The sequence below is a fragment of the Microcebus murinus genome, chromosome 14 (assembly GCF_040939455.1).
Source record: "Microcebus murinus isolate Inina chromosome 14, M.murinus_Inina_mat1.0, whole genome shotgun sequence".
Classification (NCBI taxonomy): Eukaryota; Metazoa; Chordata; class Mammalia; order Primates; family Cheirogaleidae; genus Microcebus; species Microcebus murinus.
In genome coordinates, this window is record NC_134117.1 from 22534116 (window position 1) to 22556852 (window position 22737).

The window sequence follows — 22737 nt, forward strand, 5'->3', positions numbered from 1 at the left end:
TAGAGAGATTAAACCATTTGCCAAAAGTCTGAAGCCAAGAGGTGACAGAGAGGGCTGAGATTAGAAACTGGGTGTACTTGGTTTTTTTAAAAGGTCTTGTTTTTATAAAAAAAACTTTTTTATTATACAAATGGAAATATAGAATGAAATTAGAGATACAAATAAACAAAAGGATAAAAAAGGTAAATCAATGAGAATCTGCTTAGTATTTTGATATGTTTCTTCCCAGGCTTCTTCCCCATATATGTGTGTGTATATAAGTATAAACACATAAATAAGTAAATATAAGTTTACTTATAAATGTACACATACCCCAAAAGGAATCAGACTACACAAACTATTTTGTAGATTGGTTTTATAATTAACAAAGAATAAATGCCTTTTTATTAATAGATTATAAATGTATATCAACAAAAGAATTTTTATTAACTTCATGGTTTTACACTGTGTGAAAATGCATAACTTATTTAGCCAATCCACCATTTTAACATTTAGGTTGTTTCTAATTTTTTTTTTTTTGTAGTTGTAAGCAATAATCCTGTGAAAGTTCTTATTCAATTTTTCATCTGGAAGAGGAAATCCTGGATCAAAGAGGATTTTTTTAAGACATTTCTCACCCACTACCAAATTTCTCTCTAGAAAATTAATAGCAATTTAAATCTATACCCAAACCACCACTGGATATTATCATTGTTTTTGATCTTTGACAATCTGATAGATTTTTAAAAACCAATGTGTATTTAATTTTCATTTCTTTGATTAGTAGTGAAGCTGACTTTTTCATGTTTAATGACCATTTATTTATATTTCTGTTTTTTAAATTGCTCACATTTTCCTTTTGCCAATTTTTTTTGTAAATTGTTTATCCTTTCCATGGATTTTTAAAAGCCCTTGTATAGAATAAAGATACAAACTTTGACAACCTTTTGGCCAATTTGCCTTTATGTATAGAGTCTTTTGCTACACAGATAATTTTAACTTTTAATTTCATTGAATCTCTCAATCTTGCCTTTATGGTTTAAACATTCAGTGTTAACCTTTTTCCCAAAAAAAAGTAGCTTATGGTCATGCTACCATTTTCTTAATAATCCATACTGCACATTAGTATGAAACACCTTATCATAGATGATAATCTTGGATCTTTTCTGGCCTTTCCAATTTTTTCCATTGATCTATTTATTCAGACAACATCACTACACTAATTAATTATTGAAGCTTTATAATACATTTAAACATCTGGTAAGGCAAATGTTCTGTCATCACTTATTTTTTCCAGAATTTTATAGCTATTGTCATATGTTTATTCTTCTGGAAGAACTCTAGAATCAGTTTCTGAATCCTATACAACATAACTCATTGAACTTTTTATTAGAAAAATTAAATGCATAGATTAACTTGGACAGATTTATACCTTTTTCCTAATGAATTCTCCCATCCAAGAACTTGATATATCATTCCATCTTTCAAGTCTTCCTTTATACCCCTCAATAGTATCCTGTAGCTTGTTTTATATATGGGTCTTGCAGATATCTTGATAACTTTATTCATAGATATTTTGTTACTTTAGTTGCTATTCTGAAAGGGGGTTTTTCCATCATATAGTCTGATTTGGGGTCATTAAAAAAAAAGCTATTGATATCTGTACATTTATTTTATAATCTGGCCACCCTATTGAACTCTCTTGTTAGTTCTGCTAGTTTTTTAGTTCATTTCATGGGTTTTGTGGTAGGAAAATCACAACATGTGGAGGACCCATGCTTCTAACCGTTATGCCCAATGCCATTCTGTGATCGGGCACATCAAAAGGAAAAAGGCCCTAAGAAGAAATAACAATGTTAATGATATCTATAAAATAACCAGAAGAGAGATAATGATGACTTTTGTATACATGATTTAAGGATGAAGAATTAGGTTCAATGTTGAATGGATAAAAAATAATTCAAAGCTTAGAACTATCTCAAGCAAAACCATAGAAATTTAAATACGGGAGTGTTTGACAGTCACTTAGCCAGTTACAAAATGTGCTCTTGTCCTTCCGTTTTTCTCCCTCTCTGTCACCGAGGACGTCAGACTGCAAACTTGCTCTAGACTGTAGGTATCCTGAGGGCAGAGTCCTCCTTGCACCCAAGGCCTAGCACAGTGCCTGCACATAGTGTGTACTCAGTTTGTTGAGTGGGTGAATGGAGAAACTTTCAAAATAAGCTGCAGCTGCACCTCAATAAAAGGACTATTTCCTTATGTCTCTTAAAAGCAAAAATATCTGCACTTGATAAATAGTTCTAATAATTCTATCCAGAGATTTATATTTTACCTCACTTTTAATGGGACAATGTATGCTTTTGTGCTTTTATGGATGTTCTCACATTCATTGGTGAATGAGTGATGACTTATAACTCACAGCAGCCTGCCTGGGGCCGGTGGGGCCCAGGTGTTCCTCCCTCACATGTGCCGGTGGAGCCGGAATCCACACCCGGCTTCTTCATCTCCAAGTCCAGAGCTGTTTCTGCCTCACCAAATTTCACAAGCACACTGTATTTTTAATTATATTCTTATTCAGAAAACAGCAATATATCCGGATGATGATAGATGACACTTAATTAGCACTTACTGTGTGCCAGGCGCTGTCTGCAAGTGCTCTAAGTGTATTAGCTCATTCTAGCCCCCAACAAACAGACGCAATTGAAGGAGGAGCTTAACCCTGGGCAGCTCTGACTCCAGAGTTTGTATGCCTCCTGATTCCTCTGTACCTCCCCAAGGCACTTAAATTTTTCTTCCATCGGTCAGTTATAGCTGGATAAAACAGGGGTTCATCACATAGTAAAGTACTAGCAGAGAAAAGATGTTAGAAGCCATTTATTTTTGTTCCACTGATTCTCGGTGCAGTCTTATCCCAGACTGTTGTTTTACTCATTTCATTTGGCATGGTTTGTGTTCGTACACATGAAGCCTTGATGACATTAGTCACCAATAAAACGTTTGTGAATTAATAAAGCGGAAAATGGTTTACCTCGCTCTAGTCCCAAGATCTGATTTTTTAGGGTTTCCTTTTGCTGTTCGACGTCTGCCTTTTGATCTTCAATCTGGTGCAGTTTTCTATGGATTTGTTCTCTGATTTTGTTGAGCTTCCCAATGTCAAGGCGCATCTGATGGACTTCTTCCTCTTTGGCCTATGATCAGTGAGAGAGAATTAACCAGGACACTGAGCAAATAAAGAGCCAGTGACTGGATGCTGGTAAACTCAGAACCAATAAAAGGAAATTCTTCCCATGTCAGTGTAAAGTTGTTCTCTGAGATTAAGTCAAAATGCACTATTTGGTTTTGAAAGAAATTGAAAAACCCTATTCTCCGAATAAAATATGTGGCTATATAAGCTAAAAATAATACAAAGACTGATGAATTCTGATGTTTTAAGGTACCATCTAATTGTGGAATCAAATAAGATAAGAATGCTGAGTTGTATGTATTAAATATACATGAATTGTGTATACAAATACTGTATTTGATTAGCAATTTTCATGAACTTACAAAATGACCTTTCTCAGAAGGTTATTTGCATGCCATAAAATATTCAAACACTCTTTTGGACCTACAAGGCCCATGTCACCCCATTACATACACTGGAGAAAGGGTCCTCCTTCCTCCAAGCATGTTAGTCTGTGGGTGTAGATTCAGTTAGGCGGACATGGCAGTATGAACAGGCAATCTGCATGATGGCAAAAGTTACCAAAGAAGTTATCCTAGCAAAGGAATGCACCATATTTTTGTCTATGGGCTTCAAGTTTTATGGATTTTTTGAAATTTAAATTAAATTAATTTTGTTTTAAATTCATCATTAGAAATGACTGGAAAAGCAGCTAGGGATTCTTCTGCAAACAAAGGTTAGCAATTATATCAGCTCATGACAGTGAGGAGACTGAAATTAGCTGTTCATTTTATCCTAAAGTTACTGCTAGAGGCCGAATCCCATAAGGTTCAGGATCTGATAACAGAAACAGTCCATCTTTCAAGATGCCCCATTCATGTTATCAAAGGAGAAAATTAACGGCCTGAGTATTTTTACCTAATTTCAGCTTAGGGTTAATATGTTATTTTGACTTAAGTAGTCATCTCATCTATGCTTCAGTTTACTGCATTCTCATAAAGAATGGTTTCAAGTCAACCCATTCTAGACGGCTTTAAATGTTCCTCAGCTTCAGACCCTATAGGAGTTAGATTAGTTGACCGTAAGGCCCCTTCCAATTCCAAGATGATCCAATTCAGTGGTTATTTATCCAGACCCTGTCGTTATACTTCAGAAAACTCTTGGAAACCTCCTATATTTCTGGGATGCATGCAACACCAGATCCGAGATGTGCAGGTAAGTGTGTGTACATGTGCACGCTTCCATCAGATTCTCAAAAGAGACTGTGATCCCAAAATGTTAAGGTTCACTGCTCAAATCTACATATTATTCGTGCTAGGCCAGTCCTTTTAGGCCTGGCATTCTAGCAGAACCAGAGTAGAGAATATGGATTTTGTCAGAATTAAAGTCATAAACATAAAAGCTGCTCCTTTAAGCATGTAGGCGTATCTGAGTATAAACTGTTATCCAAACTTAATTTGCAAGCACTGTTCAGTAAAGGCAAGGAAAAAGATGGGAAAACTGTCTTGAAATGTATATTGGATAGACGTGAAAATCATGATTCCGTAATCCTGTAAGTAAATACTAAATAGTCCCAGTCCAGCCCCTAGCCCACCCATCTCACTTTCTCCATACAAGTAGTAAAATATAATCTGAATTATTTGCTACTCACACATATGAATGGTTTCTAGCTCTGGGCAACTGGTTACTTGCAAAACTAATTACAGAGATGAACACCTGAGCTCGCTCTGGAAACCATTTGCATAACCACATGATCAATCATCAGGTTTGCAATTTTATAAGTAAGAATGGAAGTTACCAAACTCTCTGCCTCTGGGGCTAAAGCAATGGCTGTAGGTTTGCACTTGCCTCTGATGAGTCCAAGCACTCGGTGGAGCTAACACAGGTTATCCCACTAAGGGCTCCAACCACAAAGGCAAACTTGTGTTAATAGGTAAAGAGGAAGGAAGAGTTAGGGAACAGATATATCTCTTGGTGTTTACTTTGAGCTCCAACGCCTTCTGCTGGTTTTCCTGGCTTAGTTGCTCACAAACCAAACTGTGTTGTTCGTTTTCTTGCTGAAGTTTAAAATTTCTCATCTGAAACTGCTCGAGTTCCTTTGCAGCTCTCTCATTCAGTATCTGAAAAGTGTGGAACGAGCTGGTTAATGCTTTTTAATCTGATTACAAGACATGTGTATATGCACAGGAAGCCCCACAAACCTCCCGGGGAGATAACAGCAACTCTACTGTTTTGTCTTTGTAGAAATTGTTCTCTATCCCTGATGAAAGCACTAACGCACTCAAATATGATGAATGTTAAATGGCTGAAGAAAATGATGCCTTTTAATGAATAACACAGTGAACAGAATTTTTTTTCTGAGAGCCTTGGGAAGTCTTGTTCACAGGTGGTGGATAAATATTTTAATGCCTGTTTGCCATGTGGCTGGCTTCGCATGCGCAACAATTGCCATAATCATTGCAAATGAGCAGAGATCCAAATGGGTTTTATCATCTGTGGGCTCAGAAGCTACATCTTCAGAAGCAAATCCTGCATTAACATGCCTACAACATTTTCGTCAACAGAAACGTTCACTAACACCAACACAGAGACAATTTCCTTTTAATTCAACTGAAGTCAAAACCTTGGAACAGCAGTGGAGTGATTTATATCTGCCTGACTTCAGTGTCAGCCAGATTTTCCTCTTCCCTATCTAGACTATCCTGGGCAGATGTGGTTTTATAAATGCAAAGGATTCTCTCTTGGGGGAGTCATTTCTACAGGAGTAATATTGGTGATATGCAGGGATAGCAAATGGACTGAAGGAAAAAAACAGAAAGAGGAGACAGTTTAGGTACTTTCTCCAAAATATAACTTCCATGCATGCAAAAATTAAACATGAAAAGAATCCATCCAACTCCCCATCAATAGGGACTAAATAAAATGTAACTAGCTATTCTAAAAATGAAATTGTGTTTTACATAGTCCTGGATATTACTAAACAAAGCACCATAGTTTTATGCTGATGTCCAAAAGCCTGTCTCTTAAATTTCATGCTCAAAGACGTCTCGTGGTTTTCTCCTGGAGACAGTACATTATGAATTATCTATTTGACTTCTGGCTTTATATAAAATTAATAAAGCAACTGACAAAAAAATGTGTTCTGATATCTATTTTTAAAAGTAGAAAATTGCTATATGTCTTGACAATTCTTTAGAAACAAACTCCCTGGGGGAAAATATTTCTAAGAAAAGTCTTTTTAATTATGTGAATTTCTTCTTTAAGAAATGAGAGAAGACATACTAAAATCACTAATATTTGTGTTACCTTAAAGTACTATAAAAGGAAGGATGTTAATTTTTTTAAAAGTGCCATATTAAAAGTGCATAAAGGCTGAGTATGGTTTCCTAAACTTGAAACTTAAAAATAAACCTGTTAAAAATAAATTATGGGCCGGGCGCGGTGGCTCACGCCTGTAATCCTAGCACTCTGGGAGGCCGAGGCGTGCGGATTGCTCAAGGTCAGGAGTTCAAAACCAACCTGAGCGAGACCCCGTCTCTACCATAAAAATAGAAAGAAATTAATTGGCCAACTAATATATATATATATAAAAATCAGCCGGGCATGGTGGCTTGTGCCTGTAGTCCCAGCTACTCGGGAGGCTGAGGCAGGAGGATCACTTGAGCCCAGGAGTTTGAGGTTGCTGTGAGCTAGGCTGACGCCACGGCACTCACTCTAGCCTAGGCAAGAAAGCGAGACTCTGTCTCAAAAAAATAAATAAATAAATAAATAAATAAATTATGTTATCCTCATCCAATGGAATATACTACAGCAATGAGAGTGAATGGTCTACTGAGCTCTGTCCAACAGAACTTTCTGCAATGATGTAAATGTTCCCTATCTCTGCTAATATTCTATCAGTGGATTTAAATAGCCACATGCAGATAGTGGCTGCCATATTGGACATCAAGGGTCTATAACTACATGGCAACAACATAACTGAATCTCACAAACAGAATGTAGTAGAAGCTAGACAGAAAGAGTAAATCCTGTAATATTTCATTTCTTTAAAGTACAAAAACAGGCAAAACTAATCTCTGCTTAGAATTCAGGATACAGGTGGCCTTTGGGGAGAAGGATGAATGGGAGGTGTGATAGGGGCTTCTTGGGGGCTGGCAATGTTCTATGTCTCAGGCTGGGTACAGATGGCCAAGATGTGTTTGAGTGGTGAAAATTCATCAAGCTGCACACTTGTGCCACATACACTTTTCTCTGTGTATATTACTAAAGCAATAAAAGGTTAAAAAGAAATTAATTAACCTGTTGGAGCTGGGGGAAAAGGGAGGGCATAACTGCCTTAAAAGAGCTGCTCAAAGACCAAATTGCAGTGTTATGTAACCAACATCAGTGGTGAAGAGAGTTTGCTGCTTTCCAAGAAAATGCAAAATGTGCAAGTGGGCCATGAACAAAGGTGCCATTCTTGGTTTTTCTCAGTTTTTCTGCAATGGCGCCCAGTATAACCCACACCTGACTCACCTTCTGCTCCTTCAGCTGCTGCTCCAGCCTCTGAAGCTCCTCCTTGCTCTTGTGCATGTACTGCTGCAGGGCCTTCATCTCTGCCTGCTTGCTGTCCATGTCCACCTGAATCTGTTTGAGCTCTTTCTCTATCTTTTCCTTCTTCCGAGACTCCCGCGAAGCTTCATTCTGACGTTGCTGGATTTCTTGTTCATACTACAGGGTGCAAAAAGGACAGGGAAGAAAAATGTGACCCCTTGCCATGGCAGCTCACAGCCAGGCAAATTCTCCCTCTCCCAGGCCTGTCATTCTCAGGGCGGTCACTTCAGAGTAGCATTTCCTCTGTCAGACAGACATCCTTGAGCCCCATTGTTCGAACTTTTCAGAAATATTCTGTATTGTTTTTCAGGGCCTTGACACCAAAAGTCCACCCTGATGGTGGGGAACAAATCCACAATGGGTAGTATAACCCATCAACTAAGTATGGACGCTCAGAGTTCTAGGGACATTAAACCCAGAAAGGATTCATCCTGTTCTCCATCAATGGGAACTAAATAAAATGCAGCTGGCTACCCTAATTAGTAAATTGTGTTTTGCATGATCCTGGATGTTGCTAAACCGAACACTATAGGTATACCTTGATGTCTAAATTCTATGAAAAGCCTTTTTCTTATCTCATGTTCAGAGAAGCCTCGTGTTTTTCTCTTGGGAACTGCACAGAAGGATTCAGTTAGATGGCTTTCTTATAAAGGAGAAGGGCCAGAGGAACTACTTCTACCATCCCCAGATACTGGGCCCCTGGCCTTCGAAGGGGACAAGTTCTCGAGCCAGAGTTGTAAGCAGAGAGTCCCTAACTTAGTGACATTCTCAGACAGAGAATGCTTCTGGAGAGAGAACAAACCAGAGAAACAAGCAGAACCAAGGATGCTTCATCTGGACACAAGAGGGTAAATATGAGACAGGAACGAGACGGAAAGAGACTGGGGCAGGACGAACATCCTCTGGAAGGAAATATTCTTTCACTTGCCCTTTGTCGTGGAGCTGACCTGACTTATGGTCTGCTCAGCCTCTTCTTTTAATCGCTCCGTTTCTTGCTGCTGTTCTGTGATCTGAGCTAAGGCCTCTCGTAATTTCACCACTTCTGACAAGAGCTGGTCTCTCTCTTTTGTCACTTCATCTTTGTACTTCAGTAAATCTCGGATACTAAGAAAGAAGAACACAGGAGTCGGACTAAATGGCCATCTGCTCAGGGGTCCTTCATATCATTCTCCAAGCCCATTTTCATGGGAAAGACTTCAGGGCAACGATTAACACAATTGAGGCCTTAAAGAGGAAGATCTTGATGCCCTGACATGGGAGCTGTTTGTAAGCTGTTAACTGAAAGGAAATGCCAATAATAATATGCATAGTATGATAGTTTTTTTTTTTTTTACTTTTAAGAAAATACAGTGTCTATTCATGTGTGTGTATGTGTGTGTGTTTTATAGACATTTTTATAGAATCCCAGAAAAATAGATACCAGTGAGGTCACCGATTATCTCTGAGAAATTTAGGGTGGAAAGTTGGGAGAAGAGATGATAGTTTCCACACTTCTGTATTATTTGAAATTCTTACAATAAGACTATATTGTTATTGTAAACTCTTGTAATTAATCCTAAAGATATGCTGATTTAAAAATTGTTTAATATATCCACTCCACTGGAGGTCTATGATCACAGCTATGAAGTGCAGATTGAAGCATAAACATAAGCAAATGATATGCATTGCCAATTTTCTCTCAATTTACCCAAAGAGATTAGTTTCTCCCAAAGGGATGCAGCCCAGATAAAACGTTCCCAAGAACAAAATTTGGAAAATCACTCATGATGCCTGTTTTTGGAGAGTGTATGATAATATTCATTGATTTGAATTGTAAACCAGTTACCTCTGAATTTCAAAAGCCATTCTATATGATTTGGCATGACTTTCTGCAGAATTGGCACTTTGCGAGTGGGCACTCTGTGTCTGATACAACCGCTGCGGCCGATGAGTCTAAGAGCAAGACAGCTCTTAGAGCAGAGAGAGCAGAGGAGAACTCGCACTGCAGACCCTTGCAGCTGACAGCTCTCAAACTGCTCAAAACAGTAATCTGACAAACTTTATTTACCAAAACCTCTGATGTAACATAAATGTTTATATAAGGTTTAATGAGGAATCTTCAAACCAGCACTCAAGCTCTTCTCCAGAAACAAAAACCTCAAATTCTAAGATTACAATGAAGACAGACAGCTTACACCTGGGCACGTTGTTAAAGGTAAAATTATGGGCTGGAGAACTTCTTCAGTCCCCCTCTTCACCTTCCTCCAATGCTCATTACAAACACGCCCTATCTGAATCAGTTCCCTCACATTGCTCTTTAGCAGTTGCTCTAAATATGCTGGACTTCCTCCATAAGAAGATAGAATCCATCACTATAGGGATCACATTTTCTGTTTGTTTTTCCTAGTCCCTCCCCACAACTCTGGTACTTAGGACTATCTGTCAATGTTGGATCGGTGCATCAAAAAAGCATAAGAAAACAAGAGAGCAACATTAGATTTGGTTAAGGATGCCCAAGAAGTGTGTGCTCACTCCTGATTCTTAATTGATGTGATGTTTTGCATGCCCTGCCCAGGGCTAAACTCCTGGAAGTGATATTAAGGTGTCTTTCTTGGGGCATTCACAGCCTAATAAGTAGAGAAGCACATCCACAAATAATTTTAATATTACACAATATGATCAGTGCCACACTAGAGGTTAAGTGTCAGGTCCAACGGAAACAGAGAATGCAGCGATTTTTCTGCCTGGCCATTGGAGTCTAGACGTGGAGAAGAGGTTAGAAAACTGCTGCTGATGGTGATGAAAGTAAGATGGTGTTTGAGATAGGTCTTAAAGGATGGATAGGAGCTGACCACCAAGAGTATAAAACAAAAGGCATTGCGAGCATAGAGGCAGCACGTGCAAAAGTATGAAAGTATTGGGCAACATGGTGGGCTGGACATAAGACTAGAGAGGCTGACTGGGGCAGTTTCATGAAGGTCTCTGACCAACATACTCAAAGTCTGGGCTTTATCCTTTGGGTATGGGTAGAAATGAAAAGTGTTAATGCTAGGGATAAGTGCATATGTGTTTCAGAAACATGGATCTGGTAGCAATGAAAGAATAAAGTGGGAGATGACTCCTGCAGGCAGGGAGACCAGTTAGGAGGCCACTGCCAAAACCAGTAGAAAACACAGGGAATGAACCAAGACGGTAGCACTGGAGACAGGAAGGAGGGAAAGGTGATGCTTAGAAGACTGAGTCAACAGACAGAGCTTTAAAGATGGAGCGGCAGGGTTGAAAAGCTGCTCTGTTTTCGGGCCTAGAATGGGGGGCAGGGGAGTGGTGTTGAGACTAATCTTGGGGGGGCTGGAACTCTGGGCAGAGGGGCAGCCAGTTCCATTCTACACAAGTTTGAGAGAAGTAAACCTGAAATATGTACTTATTTTGAAACTATAACACTGATGCCTATAAAGCCAGAAGTTTAACATAACCACAGATTAGAAGTTCTTGGGTGTGGAGAAAGGAAATATTAAAGAATATAGCAATAGACAGAAGGCAACCTCTGGGAACTGAAGAAAGAAGAGTTTTGTATCACAGAGAACGTTCATGAAGACACTGGCAAGCCCCAGGCTGTCTGCTGAAAGCCTCTGCAGAGACAAGTTCAACATGCATCAGGAAGTCTATGACCTACTTGCTATCCTGGTCCAGTGACAGTCCAGACCCCTGCTCGACTAGCTTGGTCAGGTTCACTATTTCCTCTTTCAGGGCAAGAATCGTCTCCTTCGCCTTCTGCTCCTTATCATAGGCTGCGTCCACCATCTTCCAGGCCTTTTCAATTTCCTGGATGGGCCATGGGATATCAGTGAGAAAAACCAAACTTGGTTCCAGATGCAAGGTAAACTAGCAAGTAGAATAACACTGTGACTATAGTGTAGTAGCAATTTATGGGGAGAGAATATGATATACTATACATTATACATTATGCATATATGCGTATTGACTTATTGAATTGTTCAACGTGAGCTAGTCAATAGTGAACAGTCCATTTAAGGAGCGGGATTGGTAAAGTGTGCTTTTTTCTTGTGTAGGTGAGTGTGGCCACAAAGTTCACATAGTTAGTTACAAGGTTTGCAAAATTAAAAATAAAAGTTTATGTGCTTTCCAAGTCCAGATATTTTTTTAAAATAAGTTTTATCATATAAGGAATGATCAGAGACCCAAGCCCTAAATTGATAGATTGAATTGAACCTCCTGATAGATTTGCAAATAAAAAAGGTATTTGTCCTCAGGTCCCAAGTGAGCTCCTGGATAACAATGTGAGCTCTAGAACAATCCACAGCCATCCTGTTCTCCCCTGTTACCTAATTGTGCACAATAACCTTGGTAATTCCCATTTTCAGAAACCCAAACCCAGGCCTTCTCATCAAATGCTTATAGGGGAAAAACAAAATCTGTAGCAGGGAATGGAAACAATGACTCATGCAGCTTTGGCTTCCTTACTGTTATGAAATGTGATATAGAATATTAACATAAATACTTAAAGTGAATCACAGCCATTCAAGTAACACAGTTAAGAGTTGCAATAGCCTTGAGTTTCAGCCCACCACTTAACATTCTTGCAAAATTTTGTCAACTGTAATGTGGGTTTATACAGATAAGAACCTATAAGCATTAGGTGAAAATACTCCACTTTGAACGTTGACAAGGAATATAAAATTGGTAAAAAGAGTATACTTAATTTAATAAATTAATGCTCACTATTACATGAGACAAAGAGATTACTCTTGGGTAACAACAGCACATAATTTAGTGATTCAAAACGGAATATGAATTTGTGGGATATGTTCTTATATATCAACCGTATGTACTATTTTTGACAAAACAATGAAGGATATTCAAATTAAAATGCGATTACATAAAGTTTTATCTAAATCAATTTCACCAATTATATTTTAATCAATTCATGACTTCTATTTACAGTTTTTAAATTTAAAACAGTGTTTTTTCCCATCATAAAATGAACTAAAGCCTTCTTATGTTGGTTTTTCAGCAACTAGAAGAAGAAAATGACAATAGAGAAAAAAATGACACAAAAAAAAGAGTAGTTTCTAAGAAAACAGATAAGCCATATTTTGTACTGGTCATGAAAATTAATTTGAATTGGGTGACATCTGAATGCATGATATCAAGGGAATTATCTAAAAAGTTTATAAATTATTTCTCATGACTAGGACTTTAACTATAGATTAATTATAAAGTTTTAATTAATATGTTTCAACATCTTATCACCCTGAGATCAACAAAGAATATTTGTTTTTAACTTCAAACCAATGCAACACACTTGAGAATGAAACAATACAATGCAAAACAAAGCCATGCTTCCTCAATGTCCCCACAGGCTGAATCCCTGGTCTCCTATTTGAGAAATTAGGAGGATCAGGTAGGAAGCACACAGGTGTCAGGTAGAAAGGTCATGAAAATTACTATCTAGGAATTCTCAAGGCAATCTCTCCCAAAACAGGGGGAAAACTAGAAGTATGAAAATATCTTTAATAAGCTATCATCATGAGATATTTAATTACTCATTTTGCATCAAATCAAACCAGACATGTTGAGATCCCTAAAAGTGTATTTACTTACCTCTAAGTCTTTTTGCCATCCCAGAAACCAAACCAGTAAGGTTTGGTTTCTTTTCTGCATGGTGTAATTATTTTCTGCATGGTGTAAATCACCTAGGCCAATTATTTTTTCTAAATGAACAGTATTCCTTAGGCTTAGTGAATATACAGGTCGTACATTTTTACCTAATAACTCATTTACTATCAGCCTAGAGCTGTCAATATAATGAAAGAATGCTGCTTTAAATTCAGGTTTGTTCCATTTCTAGAAGATCACTGACCTTCTTCAGGGATGCGATGGTTGTCTGATCATCCTGAGAGAGCTTCAGGGCAGTGGCGACCTTCGCGGAATTGACCACGATCTCTGCATTTAGCTCTCTGCATTTGGCCATCAGACGCTTTTCATTGTCATAAGACTTTTTCATGATGGCATGAAGCTTCTCATATTCAACCCTAAATTTTTCCAGACTTTTGTCTCCTGATAGTTCACTGAGAACCTCATGAAAATCCTTTTCAATTTCTTCAAATGCAGTTTCTTCCATCACTAGCTTTTCATTTTTTTCCTGTGTAAAAGAGCAGGGATGGGAATGGGCACTGCAACATTCACGCCGTTACTATCAAGGAGTTACTGCTATTATCCCTGAACAAAAGGCCTTCATACAAGCAAAATAAAAGCCACTGAGAGGCAGAATAATTAAGCTATATGGTGGGAAGAGTCCATCTTCAACCCCTGATGCATTCTTCATATATATATAATATATATGTACATACATACATTATGTATATATATATTCATACACATTACATATGTATTAGATATATATGCACTGGGATATATTATATTCAGAATATATATGCATTAAGGTAATAGTATTTCTTCCACATGATGTTGCTAAGGATTAGATTAAATGGGATCATTAAGGTTAAACATTTAGCCAGGTGCCCAGCAAAGAGTAGGTACTCAATGAATTTTGACAGCTTTTTTTTTTTTTTTTTTTTTTTTTTTGAGACAGAGTCTCGCTTTGTTGTCCAGGCTAGAGTGAGTGCCGTGGCGTCAGCCTAGCTCACAGCAACCTCAAACTCCTGGGCTCGAGTGATCCTTCTGCCTCAGCCTCCCGGGTAGCTGGGACTACAGGCATGCGCCACCATGCCCGGCTAATTTTTTATATATATATCAGTTGGCCAATTAATTTTTTTCTATTTATACTAGAGACGGGGTCTCGCTCTTGCTCAGGCTGGTTTTGAACTCCTGACCTTGAGCAATCCGCCCGCCTCGGCCTCCCAAGAGCTAGGATTACAGGCGTGAGCCACAGCGCCCGGCCAGCTTTTATGATTATTCCAAACCCTGATCTCTTTTCATTGAGTCCTGCTCCTTACCCCCAGGACTGCAGACGGGAGCCATGGCATATTTAGGTCGGACAAAGGGAGATATTGGCATAGATATCATGAAATCGCATATACTCACAGTGAAACCCACCTGAAAGATGAAATGTTTCCCCCAAAAGAGATTCCATCATTTTTATCCCTTAAAAAAATCAGGCTAGGTCATCCCCATCAGTCTACTGAAATGCCCCTATGCAGTGCCTATGGGCCTTTTCTAAAGCATTTGCTTTCCATGATTAACTGGGCAACAAATTATTTAAAAATATAATCCCAAACATATAGATGTAATTCAAGCAAATCTGGCTATGGCTTAGATGAGAATCCAGGAGTTAGTCATATAGGGAGTTTAATTTACTCCTCATAGCTAGGGGTTGAACTGTGTCCCCCAGAAAGGTATGCTGAAGTCCTAACCCTGTGAATCTCACTTCATTTGGAAATAGAGTCATTGTGCATATAATCAATTAAGATGAGGTCAGACTAGAGTAAGGTGGGACCTAATCCAATATGATTGGTGTCCTTACAAAAAGGAAAATTCTGGACACAGATAGATACACACACAGGGAGAACATGAAAATGGAGGCAGAGATTGGACTGATGCAGCTGCAATCCAAGGAAAGCTAAGGATTGGCAGCCACTCTCAGAAGCTAAGGAAGAGGCAAGGAAGAATCACACTCAGACTCTCAGAGAGAGCATGACCCTGCCACCACCTTGGTTTTGGGCTTCTAGCCTCCAGAACCATGAAACAATAAATTTCTGCTGTGTTTTTTTTTTTGTTTTTTTTTTTTTTTTGGGACAGAGTCTCACTTTTGTTGCCCTGGCTAGAGTGAGTGCCGTGGCATCAGCCTAGCTCACAGCAACCTCAAACTCCTGGGCTCAAGCGATCCTCCTGCCTCAGCCTCCCAAGTAGCTGGGACTACAGGCATGCGCCACCATGCCCGGCTAATTTTTTGTATATATATATATTTTTAGTTGGTCAATTAATTTCTTTCTATTTTTAGTAGAGACGGGGTCTCGCTCAGGATGGTTTCGAACTCCCAACCTCGAGCAATCCGCCCGCCTCGGCCTCCCAGAGTGCTAGGATTACAGGCGTGAGCCACCGCGCCCGGCCAATTTCTGCTGTTTTAAGACACACAGTTTGTAGTATTTTGTTACAGCTGCTCTAGCAAACAAATACACCTACTTCTTGTTAGGTAAAACACAGTGATAAAAAAGAAATGGCATGGTTAATATATTTATTCATTCATTTAGCAAATATTTATTGAACACCTGCTATGTGTAAATTCTGTGATGGAGTAAGATACCAAGATAAGGAATAACAGTCCACCCACAAGGAATTTATACTTTAATTGCCGCTGGAGTATGTATGCAGGTAATGAAAATATAGAATTTGGTCCCTGCCAAATAAACTCAAAGTTCTGTAAGAATACACAGGAAGAGAAAATGACTCCCAGCAGCAAGAATAAAACAAATTTCATAAAGGAAATGGCATTTGAGTAGGCCCAGAAGGAAGAGTGGAATTTTCACAGGTGAATATGAAGAAAAAGGGCATTCCCAGCAGATAGAAAACCTTGGGCAAAGGCTCAGGACGACGCAAGCATCCAAGGCAGCTGAAGAGGTTTGAAAGAGAGCTGGAAGGAGAAGACTAGCCATGGAGTTAGGGGCAGACTGTGGAGGGACTGAATGGTGTTCTAGGGAGTATGGATTATTCTGCATTATTCTGCAGGCCACAGGGAACCACTCAAGACTTTTGAGCAAAGGACTGATAAGGTCTGCAAAGCTTTAATTATGTTTGCAATATTATGCTTTGATATTCTACGCTAAAAAGGGCTTTGACATGAACACTCTGTTGCTAATTTAAAAAAACCAACTAAGACAATCTCTATTCCCAATAATAAAGTAAAATTCCAATTCACCCTGAAGAATTTGAGTAAGTAGTCTATTTTACCTGCTGTTTTGACAAGCCTATCTTGCCCGATACAGAGAAAGTCTACATATTTTTGTTTTTCAAAAACACTCATACCTACTATTAATTAAATCTCTAAAGATGACATGCAAGCAAAACACAATCTTTGGAGATCAAAACAGATGCAGAGTCACAAGCATATCTATAACATTTTGTATAGCAACTTTAGTACTAATTTTAAATTCAACAGAGGTTTTTCTTCCTTACTAATAGCAGATTATTGGAAAGACCACAAAGTAGTAATCCCACAAAGGAGGAAAAAAATCCCATTAAGGAAATATGGTGCTGCTGCTGCTCTGTGCTTCTCCCTTGTTGATGCTAAACATAAGCACACACAAACATTTATCACAACAATGTTCTCAGTTCCATCTCTGTAAATGGTATTAATGTCAACACTTGATCACCAGCCTAGTGATTTGTTTGCAGACCAGGATTTCCCTGTATACCTGGCTCTTAGTACAGGAATGAGAAAAACACCAAAGAGAGAAAAGTTTTAAAGAAACTTTTATGAACAAAAGAGATTTGTTCGTATTGTCATTAAACAGTGTACTAGCATTGAAAGCAAAGCAAAAATAATCTCTTAGCTGTGACCAATAAACAGTATCTACACTGTTATGGTATATAATGGGATCTATGTGGAAAGCATGGTGTGAACAAGAACTGATCAGAGAGGAACTATGGCACTGCTATATTCTATCACCTATCCATTGAGTGTTTGCTATGTGCCAGACACTCACTGTTTTAGGTGCTGGGAATACCAATTAGTGGAGAGAAGGAAAAGAAAAAAGGAAAAGAGAGCTGCAGTATAAGATGAGGCCAGAGTGAAAATAGAGAATTGTGAAAGCAGAAGCAAGGAAATGTTGGCTGAGGTCAAGTGAGAAGAGAAGTAGGAGAAAGGAAGAAATGAGAGGAGATAAAAAAGGAAAGGGAAACTGGGAAATCATTAGTCCATAGTGTTGGTGTCTGGGGCTTATATATGGAGAATGAAGAATGAATGAAATCAAGATGATTAATGGGGGAGAAGAGGAGGAAACACGCTAAAGCAAATAATAGAAAAAATAAAGAACTAGAAGGCATAAGAGGAGAAAATGGGAAGAAAAGATATATGAATGAGCATGGGTAACAGGAGAAGAGATGTGGCCACAGCAACATGGATGTCAGAGACAGATGGGGTGATGGAGCCCAGGGATTTGAAAGGGACTTTATGATAAGGAAAGGAAGGAACTGCTGATCATAGGAAGATGGACTTTATAAAGGGACAGTAGAAGTGGAGGAAACGGAATGATCATGGGATGTGAACGGTGCAGAGGAGACAAGGGAGCAGCTGGAAGAAGGGTGGGGGCACGATGGTGCCGAGAGAAGATGGGACTAGAACTGGCCTCATGGATGTGAGACCTATTCAGTTGCACAAGGCCCCTTGCTCAGAAGGGCCCCACCCTTGGTTGAATGCTCTGTTGTCCTGTCTTAATGATTTTTGAAGATGCTCTGTGTTTTCATTTTGCACCAGGCCTTGAAAAATCATGTGGCTGGTCCTGGCTGGGACTGACCTTGGAATGGGGGAGGGGAGGAGGGCTTTAGTGGGGCCATGAAGGATTTGGGTAGGGCCACAGGGGATAGGGACTGTGAATGGCAAGTGATGACAGGGACCCAAGGCTGTTAAGGTTATAAATGAGGGGGCTAATGGACATCAGGGGGTCATTGAAGAGTTGCAGAAATGACCCCTTATTGTGCCAGCTGAAGATGGTGTGTACTATAAGAGGGAGTGAAGCGAGGCTACAGCATGTTCACACAGGGGTCAGTGACCACACAGGGCAGTGGTGATGGGCTGACCAGCCTTAATGAGGAGTGTGACAGCAGGTGACCATATTAGGGAATCAAGGTGTGATATAGGTGGACAAGAGCCAGTGAATAGGGCTGACAGTGGGTATCTATGGAGCTTTTGTCCAGGCTTCCCCACTCAGGTGAGACCTGGCCAATATTTCAGTGTGAACCTCTTATGGTATCACCTCACTGTTCAAAATCTAGGGGTGGGTGCATGTCATGTGTGGCTTTGGGAACTCACAGATGTCCTACCGAGCTTAGCACAGCGCCAGTGAAATAGTGGGGGCGGGGAGTGTCCACCCAGTTGAAGGAAGCACAGAAGGTAATGAGAAAGGGGAGAAAGGTGGGGAAGTGCAGGCGCAGGTGGGGCTAGGATGCTGATGGAGGAAATATTGGAATCAGTGTATGTGACAGTAGGAGAGGGACAATGGGGAGGGGTCAAGCGAGGGGCGACAGAGAGGGGCGCTGACTCCTGACCTCCGCCATCCCGACGCTCTCTGGGGGCGGCCTCAGAGGCTGCTATGGAGATCGCAGAAACCGGGCCGGAGACTGGGGAAGGGGCTGTGCACTACTCCCAGCGTCAAAAGCGGCGACACGCTGTCTCTACCGCCCGCCCCGGGCGAAACCCGGCGCTCGGCGCGTCCTCCTGTCGCCTGGCAACCGCCACGCCCTCTAGGGGCGCTTGCAGAAATTCGAACGGGAGGAGCTTCTGCGGTCACCTGGGCGGTGCTCCCCAGAGAAATATGCAAATATATCCTCAATGGGGCGGGGCCAATGAGATAAGGGGGCGGTGCCTCTGGAGGCTGGGCGGAGTCCCAAGGTAAGAGTCTCTGGGGAGAGGCAACCCAGAAAGGGTGGTGGGGGATCACTGGGAACCAGAGATGGGGAGCCAAGGACGAACGCCCAGAAGGAAATGTGGACCAGAGGGTTCCGGATTAGAGCAGGACCGGCAGCTACCCTCTGCCCTCTGTGACAGCGAGGAACAATCTCAGTTCCGGTCATTTTAACCCTGTAAAGCAGCCACTGTGCGCCAGACACGGAGGGAAAACTAAGTTAGAGAAGACTCAGGTCCGCCTTCAAAAGGTTTAGTCATAAGGATGAGAAGAACAGGGTGCAGAGGTTAAGGCACCTTGGAAAAATTTATGTAGCGCCACATCGCAAAAAGCTCCCGTTCACCTGGGGCTACCCTCCCAAAATCAATTCTTCTCTCTCTCTCACTCCTGTGCAACTGAATAGTTCTCACGCCAGTGACGCCAGCCCTGGTCCCGTCTTCTCTCAGCACCATAGTGCCCTCACCCCTATTCCAGCTGTCCCTTGTCTCCTCTGCACTGTTCACATCCCTTCATCATGCCATTTCCTCCCTCTCCGTCTCCCCTCTCCCCTCCCCCTCCACTTCCTTAGGACTTCAGGCTACTGTGCTTCCACATGTATTTTTGAAAAATGTATAGCATTTCTATCAGGTATTTTTTTTTAATTTTAATAATGACATTAGACTTTAGAGATTACCTTTTTTTCTACTTTTTTCACTCAACATTCTTTTAAAAGATTTGTCCTTGTTGCAGATGGTATGGAAATCCTAGTTCATTGCTTCTGGTTGCTGCACAGCATTTCATATGGGGCATCTATCACATTTTACTCCCATTCCCCAACTGGTGGATAACAAGGCTGCCTCCATCTCTCCAGTACTGCAAACAATGGGGCCATGATCATCCTTGTCTGTGGTCCCTTATGGACCTGTGTGCAAATTCCTCTGAAACATACACCAAGGAGTGAGATTGTTAAAGTCATAGGGGAGGCATGAGGCCATCACATTCGGTTATGCAGCTGTGTCCTGCACAAAGATTCCAGCCAAGGGGCCAATAAGGGCTGAAAAACAACCTCAACTCCCTTTCCCATGTTATGTGTCCTGCTGGAGGAAGATGTGTCCTTTTTATTCCCACAAAAGCTCTGTTCCCTAGCCAAGCCATGAACCTAGAATGCTGTGACTATCTAGATGGTATGCCTTTTTCAGACTCATCTGCCCAGAGTGAACACTGTTTTCCAACTGCACAAAGATGCCTAATAGCCTAGTGGAAACTCTGTGGAAGTATTGTACTGTAAGATTGTGTACCAGAATTACTGCTCTATACTACACTCCAGTGTGTTGTACAAGGTTTTTGTCCCAGACTTCCATCCTTTCCAGCATGTATTAGTTTATTTATTCATAAACACTCATATAGTGTTTACTAAGAACCAGATACTATTCTAAGTGCTTTATAATACAAATACTGACTCATCTAATTGTCCAATTTTCTAATTTCTGTCAATATGATGAAAGTAGTATCTGTACATTTTTGCTTTCATTTTCACTTCTGTAACAACTAGTAAAATTGAGCATTTCTTCATGCATTCACAGGCCACTTGGGGTTCCCTACTGTGAATTGCCTATTCATAGCCTATATTTCTTTTTTTTTTTTTATTATTTAACACAGGAAAGAGACATAGCCTATATTTCTATTTTTCTTTTTCTTTCTGTTTTTGATTTGCAAGATATTTCTGTAAAGTCCTAACATTAATCAGCTTTCAAAGACTGGAAACTTTACCTTTATGTCCTTCATGAAACAATAATACTTAATTTTGATACTGTGGCCCTTTATCTTTTTTTTCTTTCTTTTCTTTTTCTTTAACTTTTTATTTGCTTTTCTGGTATGATTTAGTCCTTTTCAACTCCCCAAGGTCATAAAAGTATTTTCCATCATTTTCTTCTATGAGCTTCATAGTTTTACTTTCTTACCTTCAATTATCTAATCCATCTGTAGTTCGCCTTTGTATATACTTTTGTAGTGTGAGATAGGGATCTGCCTGTATTTTTTCCCATGGAGTGAGCAAATTTTCCAACACCCTATGTTATTAATAAACAGTCTATTCCTTCCCAATTAGTTTAGGAAAGTTCCCACATATACATGGGTATGCTCTGAGCCCTCTGGTTTGTTCCTGTGCTAGTACCACAAGGTTTTATTACTATGGCTTTGTAGTTAGTTATCATGGTTGAGGGGCAAGTCCCCTATTCCTGCTTCTTATGTGTCAAAATTGCTTTGGCTATTCATGGACCTTTATCCTTCCATATAATTTTTCGAGTAAGTTTACCAAGTTTCTCATGATAAATTTTAATTGGAACAGCATTGGATTGATGAATTAATTCAGAGAAAATTGACATATGTACAATGGCATCTCATCCATGATCTGAGATTGTATAGTTGGTGGGCAAAAGGGGGGAAATGTGGCTGAGTCATAATGTGATGTGCATGGGGGTGGTTGCAGGACTGACAAATGAGCTGGAGAAGTAGGCCGAATCAAACTGCAAGCCAAGCAATTAGAAATGGGCTGGAGTTGGGGCAGGCAGCACAATTCAGGCTGCTTTGTGTGTTTACAGGAAAACCTGATTGCACATTGAGACTATCAGGTTGTGGGCTCACCAGGAACAAGAGAGACTCCATAATACTCCTGAAGGTACGCAGCAAACAGAAAGACCTAGAGAGCCTTGGCCTCCTATATCTTGCTTTGGTGTCAACTGTGGGGCTTTGTGTCTTCCCATTTTCTAGGAATCTCCTAAAGGATCACAATCAGGTGACCTGCCAAGGTGACAGCAATTCAATCCAGCAAACCCTTTTGTAAAGTACCTACTACATGGTAGACACAAGGCTGACCGAATCACCTAGGTTATCACTGCAGAGTTACTGCCCTTTGCATTTATAATCTGCATTGGGGGAAAGAAAGAAAGGAACACCTACAATTAATGCTAACACAATATGGTGGTGTCATTTAGTAAGTGCCATGTCAACAGAAAGCAGTATGGGAGCTCAGGGAATCTAGACACTGATATCTGAGAGCATTCATTATATTTATATGGGGGCCAAAAGACCTGAGCTGGGACAATCAGGGGACCACAAGGAGGTGGAAAGGCACGTGACATGTTCACTTCATAGGAACGAGATGCAGGTGGACATCAGCACAGATGAATGAAAGGATGAGCGGTTGGAAAAATCAATTTATGCCGGTGAAACAAAATGTTTGATTTCCAGTTTTCTGGATGACAAAAGACTAGTCATCACCCTGCTCCCCTGTGTTGTTGTAATAAAAAGAAGCACTAGGTGGCATTATATTACCAAAAGTCCTCACCTTTCAGCACCTCTAGGAAAAATACCCACCAAGATCGCATCAGCCTCTAAAGTTAGACAAATGAGAGTGCTTCTATTAATTTCATGTCTCATTATACC

At 40.1% G+C, this 22737-nt stretch overlaps 1 protein-coding gene across 1 annotated transcript in view; it reads right to left on the reverse strand.

The window, feature by feature from the left end:
- CFAP58 (cilia and flagella associated protein 58) overlaps nucleotides 1–19133 on the reverse strand; it is a 91235-nt gene extending 72102 nt beyond the window's left edge. Inside the window, exons 1-7 of the mRNA XM_012770738.2 lie at nucleotides 18959–19133; nucleotides 13596–13877; nucleotides 11388–11536; nucleotides 8683–8839; nucleotides 7658–7852; nucleotides 5125–5262; nucleotides 3008–3167 (exon numbers count right to left, since the gene is read on the reverse strand). Of these exons, the coding sequence (XP_012626192.1) occupies nucleotides 3008–3167; nucleotides 5125–5262; nucleotides 7658–7852; nucleotides 8683–8839; nucleotides 11388–11536; nucleotides 13596–13877; nucleotides 18959–18967 (1090 nt within the window). The 5' untranslated portion in view covers nucleotides 18968–19133. The remainder of the gene's footprint in view (nucleotides 1–3007; nucleotides 3168–5124; nucleotides 5263–7657; nucleotides 7853–8682; nucleotides 8840–11387; nucleotides 11537–13595; nucleotides 13878–18958) is intronic.
- Between the last annotated feature and the right edge of the window lie 3604 nt (nucleotides 19134–22737).